General features: G+C 35.8%; 1 protein-coding gene across 1 annotated transcript in view; it reads left to right on the top strand.

Moving 5' to 3' along the window:
- Positions 1-580: 580 nt before the first annotated feature.
- Positions 581-7585, top strand: part of ADAM10 (ADAM metallopeptidase domain 10) — a 119900-nt gene continuing 112895 nt past the window's right edge. Inside the window, exon 1 of the mRNA XM_019732236.3 lies at positions 581-633. Coding sequence (XP_019587795.3) covers positions 600-633 — 34 coding nt within the window. The 5' untranslated portion in view covers positions 581-599. The remainder of the gene's footprint in view (positions 634-7585) is intronic.

Raw genomic sequence — 7585 nt, 5'->3', positions numbered from 1 at the left:
CTCTTTCTATTTAACCAGCCTTATCAACTACTAAAAAGTAATAATAACCCTTTTTCTATAAGATTTGCTTTGCTCATTCACTGAACTAATTATACTTATCCAAATCATGGGCTCATTTTGTTTTTCTAATTGAAAATGCCCTTCCTCTTCTCTTAATCCCAGATTAGCTTTCAACGTCTACTCAGATCGTGTCTAACTTCCCATCTCCAAACTTCTGTTTTCACTACACCATTTAAAATATAATTATTGAATTTCTTCAGGTCTAAGGTTTACTTTATTAATACTTAAAATTTTCTAGATTCAGAATTGAAATTTTTTTGAACATTTAATGCTGTTTGCTTCCAAAGCTAGCATTAAATCAATGGTATATCCTCCAATTGAGGGTATCTTTGAGTCAAGGAATTATATCCTCTTCTCTATATTTTTATATGTTTACATTGACTTTCCAAAAGAACCTGATATTTCATGTTCATTCTATCCCTCATCATGTTTATTTAGAACAGTGATTGTTAAACTTCAGTGTGATTAACTCTCATGAGGGAAGCCTATTAAAATGCATGTTTCTCTGCTCCATCCCCAGGAATTCAGATTCGACAGAAATGGGAAAAAAGCCCAGGTCTTGGAGAAAAGCAGGTATCACACTGGCCATACTCGGAGAAACACTCATCTACAACAATATCAGAAAATAATCACTTGCATTGTTGAGAAGTATAGTTGGTAATTGTTAATATGCATGTGGTAAGAACTATGACTCATTTGACTTATAATTACAATAATGAACCCTGTAATTATTTATTGAATATTTACAATGTGGTGCTTTGGGGCACAGAAGAGAACGTTAAGCATGGTCACATAGAAGAGCCCTAATGTAGTAGAAAGTATGGTGAATAGAGACCACAAGACCTGGGACCAGAGCCTGGTTTTGTCATTCACTAATTTTACAAGCTCGGGTAGGTCAATTTACTTCTCTTAACTTTGGTTTTCAACTTTTGTAAAAAAAAAAAATGAGGGGGGGCAAGGAAAAACCTTAACGTGAATGATTTTGCCATGTGGTTTCCTGAATGAAATGGAAACATATAACAAAGCTCTTCAAATTCATTGGGGGTGCCAAACAAATGTATACACATGACTTGTATTCATCTTTTGTAACCTGCTTACATTGAGTATTACAATTTTAATACAGTTTTTTCCTTTCTTAAAATGTGTATACATTTTTTTTTGGTACCTTCTGTATTATTATTGTTACTGCCCTCAAATTGATTACAGTCTGGTTAGAAAACAAGACATAAGCATCTGCAGGTGAAGTAAAAATATAACACCTGAGGCAGTTCATAAGGGCTACTATGAAGTGCTTCTCAGAAAGATGAAAATAAAATTATCAAATCAGTTATCAAAACTATATTATCAAAATTATAACATGAATCAGATTAGCTATTTGTTAAAATTCCCTTAGAAGACAGGGTTCATTCCAAGTCCAAAAGAAGTAAAAGTAAGACCTGGAAATTGAATCAAAGTCTGAATAAATGTTAAAAAGTTGTGGCTTAATTAAGTATATTAGTTTTTTAAAAAATTTCTTTTTTGGGGAACAGCGTGTTTTTCCATTCGTTGTTTTCAATCTAGTTGTGGAGGGCACAGCTCAGCTCCAGGTCAAGTCGTTGTTTTCAGTCTAGTGGAGGATGCAGCTCACTGACCCATGTGGGAATCAAACCGGCAACCTTGGTGCTATGAGCACTGCCCTCTAACCACTGAGCCAACCAGCTGACCAATCAAGTATATTATTACTGAAGAAAGTGAATAATAACAAAAAGGGAGGTCTTTCTGGTGTCTAGGAAAGATCCCAAAACAAAAGCGTTTCTCACAGTGTGCTTCAATCACCATCTGGGGTGGAGGTTACCTGAACAGATGGATGGCCTGGTATGTGTCTGGTCCCCTGATAGATTTTTTTTTTTTAATTGGGGAAGGGGAACAGGACTTCATTGGGGAACAGTGTGTACTTCCAGGCCTTTTTTTCCCAAGTCAATTTGTTGTCCTTTCAATCTTAGTTGTGGAGGGTGCCGTTCAGCTTCAAGTTGTTGTCCTTTCAGTCTTAGTTGTGGAGGGCGCAGCTCAGCTCCAGGTCCAGTTGCCAGTTGCCGTTGGTAGTTGCAGGGGGCACAGCCAACCATCCCTTGCGGGAGTCAAACCAGCAACCTTGTGGTTGAGAGGATGCGCTCCAACCAACTGAGCCATCCAGTAGCTCAGTGGCAGCTAAGCTCAAGGGGCCGTGTTCAATTTTAGTTGCAGGGGGCGCTGCGCACCATCGCTTGCAGGACTTGAGGAGTTGAACCGGCAACCTTGGGGTTGAGAGCCCACTGGCCCATGTGGGAATCGAACCAGCAGCCTTCGGAGTTAGGAGCATGGAGCTCTAACCGCCTGAGCCACCGGGCCGGCCCCCTTGATAGATTTTTGATAGCGTGGCATAGTAGAATGGCATAGTCTTGATAGAGTGGCGTAGAAATTTGGATAGTTGGATGAACTAGCCAGTAAAATCATTCAATTAATTTCTTTTGTACTGATACCTTGCTTACTAAGCCACTTTCAGTTATGATTTAGCTTCTGAAATAATGAAGACAAAAAAGAGAATACATTGACTTGCTAACATGAACATCTAACTTGTAAAAAAGTCTCCTGACAGTTTAGCTCCTATGGATTAGTCCTTGTCAGCTGATCAATTCAGGTTGCACTGAGAAAAATAAAACTTCTAGACCTTCAAAATGAAGAAGTAGATTCTGGACTATGTGATGATAATAAGGATAGTCACCCAGTAATTCAGACTATGAGATTCAGAGTTAAACAAACTTGGGTTAGAAGCCTGGCCCACCTCTGTGTCCTCATTTATAAAAGGGATATGTCTACTTCATAACTTTGTGGCAAAGAGTAAATGGGATCATATATGTAAAGTGCTACCATGTTATCCTGAAAATAAAATCTAGATGGACCATCAGCTCTACTGCGTCTTTTGGAGCCAAAAATAATATAAGACCCGGTATTATATTATATTATATCATATTATACCCAGTCTTACATTAATTTTTATTATTAAATATTTTAATTAAATCGTTTAATATTAAAATAAGACCAGGTCTTATATTAATTTTTGCTCCAAAAGATGCATTAGAGCTGATGGTCTGGCTAGGTCTTATTTTCGGGGAAACACGGTATCATGGTGCCTGGCATTATGTCAGGAATATTGTCTTGGCAATCTGTAAGTCCCCAGATTGGGAGCAGAACAAGTATTTGTTGTGTAAATGACCACTGTAAGGTGTTTTTGGTTGCCCTCTGCTTTAAAGTCTCTCTATCTCTGCCCTCTGTAATATCAGGATAATAAAATGAAAGTTTCCATAAAGTAACACATGACTAATTGCAGATGAGGGATCTAAATAACAAGAATTTTTTGGAATTTTTAAAATGTGATTGAGAGTAGTGGGGCTCCAGGGGCCTAGGAAAATAGTCCAGGACTATTTGAACTTGGTCTAGTTCTTAAAACAGGGGTCACAAGCTCAAATACCTACAGGGATAATGCAGAGTGGGGTGACATTAGATTAGCTCCATCCAAGGAAGGCAGCCTCTACTCAATTTCAGCCAATTGATATTTTGCAAGAACTTAAGTCTGCTTAACTTTTCAGTTTTCACAGAATATCTGGAATTTAAGTTTTAACACAAAAACTCCTAATTGTTGAAAATTTTAAATAAGAAAAAAAAATTTGACTACCAGTCAAATCAAACATGTCTGTGAGTGTAATTTGGTTTATGAGCTACCAGGTTGTGACCAGAGTTTTAAAGTCTTGGTAATATTTATTAAGAGATAAACTGAGGCATACTAAAATTTTCAAGTGTTTGAGTAAGCATTGATTCAAATCAGGCAGCATCCAATCCAATGGGTAAAAAGAAGCTGTACAAAATGAAAGACTTTTATAGGCAGATGGGAGAGGGAACAAGGTTATACTGGGCAAAAGAGCGAGTTGGTTATTGCAAGTTTACTTTCCTTTAGGCGATGGCAAGGTCTGTCAGGCAGGTTACCTAACTAGTGCTGATAGGCAATTCCTAATGACTGCTTTAAGATTCCATTTCTGGGAGAGCTGAAACCGTAAGTTAGGTTTCAGTTTGTTGACAGGGAGCTTTAACATAAGTGACTCCATTTTAGGCCTGTTGTCTTTTTTTTTTTAAAACATACGTAGGCAGAAAAGAAAAATTGGCATTTTTTATTTGACTTCTAAATGCTTTATGTTATAAATACCATTTTTCACTGTTCTCTTATCCTCCAAAATTGATTTTCTAAGTGCTTTACTTCTCTGATCCCTTTTTCACACAAAAAGCAAAATCCTAACGAAAAAGTGTCTCAAAATGAACTATTGAAGGAAAACTTAGAGCCTAGTTTTGTAGAATATATAGGATGAATGGAAGGACATTCCTCATGGAAGGAATAAAATGTGCAAAGGTGTCAAAGAAGGAAGTGACATGTGTTTGAGAATACAACTGAAGTTGAACAGCAGCATGACAGACTTAACTTTGGGTGTTGGCTCTGCCACACACCCATTTTGTGACTTTGGACAACTTATCTAAGTTCTTTAAGCTTCCATTTCCTTACTAACTCCCAGCTACCGTGTTTCCCCAGAAAAAAGACCTAGCCGGACAATCAGCTCTAATGCGTCTTTTGAAGCAAAACCCGGTCTTATTTTATAATAATATGAGACCAAGTCTTATATAGTATAATATAATATAAGACCAGGTCTTATATTAATTTTTGCTCCAAAAGACGCATTAGAGCTGATTGTCCAGCTAGGTCTTATTTTCAGGGAAACAGGATACTACTGTTATTCTGATTTTTGTCCTTATTACTTTTAGAAGATAAAGTAAGAAAACAGAGTAATGAAAGATGGATCTGTTAAACAAGGTAATGACTAGATCATGAGAGCCTTATATTTAATCCTGGGGATTTAAGGGTATATATAAGTATATATATATATAAATATATATATATATATATAAACATATGTATATAACATCTTTTAATATATATGATCTTTAAATATATATTTATAAATATATTACAATATTTATATAAATAAATCTTTTATAAATATATTTATGAATATTTATAAAAGATTTATTTATAAATATAAAGAAATTTTGTAATATATTTATAAATATATAAATATATGTATATGTTTTATACATATTTATTTATTTAAAGATCACTCTGACAGCAGCAGTGACAAATGTCAGGTAATGGGTATTGTGAGACAAGGAAACCAGAACTTGGACTGTGGCAGTACTGAGATAGGAAAGGAGTTTAGGTAATTGCATGGATGGTGTTGCCACTAACCAAAATAGGGAATTTAGGATGAAAAAACAGTTTGAGTAGGTGATATAGGGTGTTTTTCAGTATTGGGTATGTTGAATTTGGTGTGGTTATGTAACTTCAGGGAGGAGTTAGCTAGTATATGTTAGATATGTAATGATAACACCTAAACTTTTATAATGCTTACTATGTGCTATACAATATTCTAAGTGCTTTTGCATCCATTAATTTATTTAACTCTCACGTCGACCCTCTGAGGTAGGTATTACTATTTTCCCCATTGTAAAGTATTATTACTATTTTCCCCATTGTAAAGATTAGGAAACTGTGGCACAGGTGCCTTAATGTACTCAAGGTCACACAGGTGGTTAGTGGTGCAACTAGGATACAGGTCTGGGACTTGGGGCACAGGTCCAGGAAAAGTGCTGACTGTGTGGTAGGCAGTGGGGTAGAATTCAGAACAAGACAGATCCAGCTTTGTTTACATGGAGTTTACAGCTTAGTCATAGACTCTTGGGGGTAGTAAAAAAATAATCATGCAAGTGAAGAATGAGAAGATAAGAAAGCCAAGGATAAAGTCCTGCAGAACACTGACTGATATTTAAAAGATAAAGAGAAGAAAAAGCCATAGGGAAGAGATACAGAAGAAGGCACACTTAAAAGTAAGTAGGAAAATCAGGAGAGAGCAAGTCTTGGATAACCTTGAAGAAGAGAATTTTGAGGAGAGAGTTCTAGCTAGATCAGGAGTCAAGGTGTACAGTGGCATTGATGAATAACAGATCATTGATGGCCCCAGAAAGAGTAACTTCTTGGGAATGATGGGATGGAGCCAATTGCAGTGGATTTATTGATGGGAGGTTTGAAAGCAGGACCAGAAGTGAGAGAGAATGGAATGAGATGAATTAGAAGTCCTGCAGCAGTTTAAAGAACAGAATAATTTTGTGAATTGGTGACAGTAGTGGGAAGGGGAGGGTTAAAGGCACAAGAAAGACAAGTTTAAGGAAGAATCAATACTTGGTGACTGGTGATGAGTAGACAAGGAGAGTCTAAGATGATTCTATTCTCCATCGCAGGTTACTGGGAGAGTGGTGGTGCCATTATCAGAGTTAAGAAGTTAAACATATTGAGTTGGCATGATGCTAAGACATCCAGCAAGTGGTTAGTTTATTAGGAGTTGTAAATTTAAAATGTAATTGTTGAAACATTTACCAGATTGGCTTCAGGTTGTTCAATAAGCATTTGTCTGTAGTGTTATTTATATAGTATACTGTATATGACCATATGCTTACTAGCTGAATTTCTCATTATTAAACTTGAGGATAAATTTCATTATACTAGTAGTATCAAAGCTGTGTATTGTTGCAAAGGAAATAATGCTATTAATTCCGGCTTTTGGATGGATGTTTGAGTGTTCATGGAAGGACCATGATATTTATACATTTTTGCTTAACAACCACTTATTTTTAGCAATTATTATCTATCAGGCATTGTTATAATCAGCTAATAAATGTTAACTAATTTAAATTTAATAATCGAAACAGTCCCATGAGGCAAATGTTTTATCATTCTCATTTTGCAAAAGAAATATTGAGTTTAGAAAGGTGAAATAACTTGGCCAAAAGCCACACAGCTTGTAAATGGTACAACTGGGAGTCGAACCCAGGCAGTCTATCATGGTGTAAATGCAGACTTTATACTTCCACATTTCATCGGTTTACCATACAATTGCAAAACACTAAAAATGTAATAAGTTAAAACTTCAAACAGAATAGTGGTCCACATTTGTAACATTGGAATACCATTCATTACAATGCTGGAATATAATGTATTCATGTTTTAAAATAAAAAGAAATACAGTCTTAAACAATTTTCAGTGATCACCTTGGTAATGCAAAATGTGATTTTGGTTTTTTTCCAGTTGAATTTTAAGAGAAAGTGCCATTTGACTCTAACCACTCGAATTAATGATAAAAAATATTGTGCAATCCTAAGCATGCTACAAGGTGGTCTAATAGTTAGAAGATCAAAACATCATTTGTTGACAGCATCATCAAAAGAGAGTAGTGACAAGCACAGGTGATATTGCAACATCAGTGCTTGCATGTAACCGTTTCCTAAATTGGATCTTTTAAGAAAGGAAAAAAAAAACATTCATAAGATTCTGCCATCCTTTAATAGTTCCATACATCTCATTATAAACGGATGTTGTTAATGATGGCTTTAGAACTTCTGTATATTTGAGCT

Source organism: Rhinolophus sinicus, chromosome 3, assembly GCF_057876585.1.
Source record: "Rhinolophus sinicus isolate RSI-liver-muscle chromosome 3, RSI-T2T, whole genome shotgun sequence".
NCBI classification, from domain to species: domain Eukaryota; kingdom Metazoa; phylum Chordata; class Mammalia; order Chiroptera; family Rhinolophidae; genus Rhinolophus; species Rhinolophus sinicus.
The sequence above is the reverse complement of the archived record's forward strand: the minus strand, read 5'-3'. Positions and strand labels throughout refer to the sequence as shown.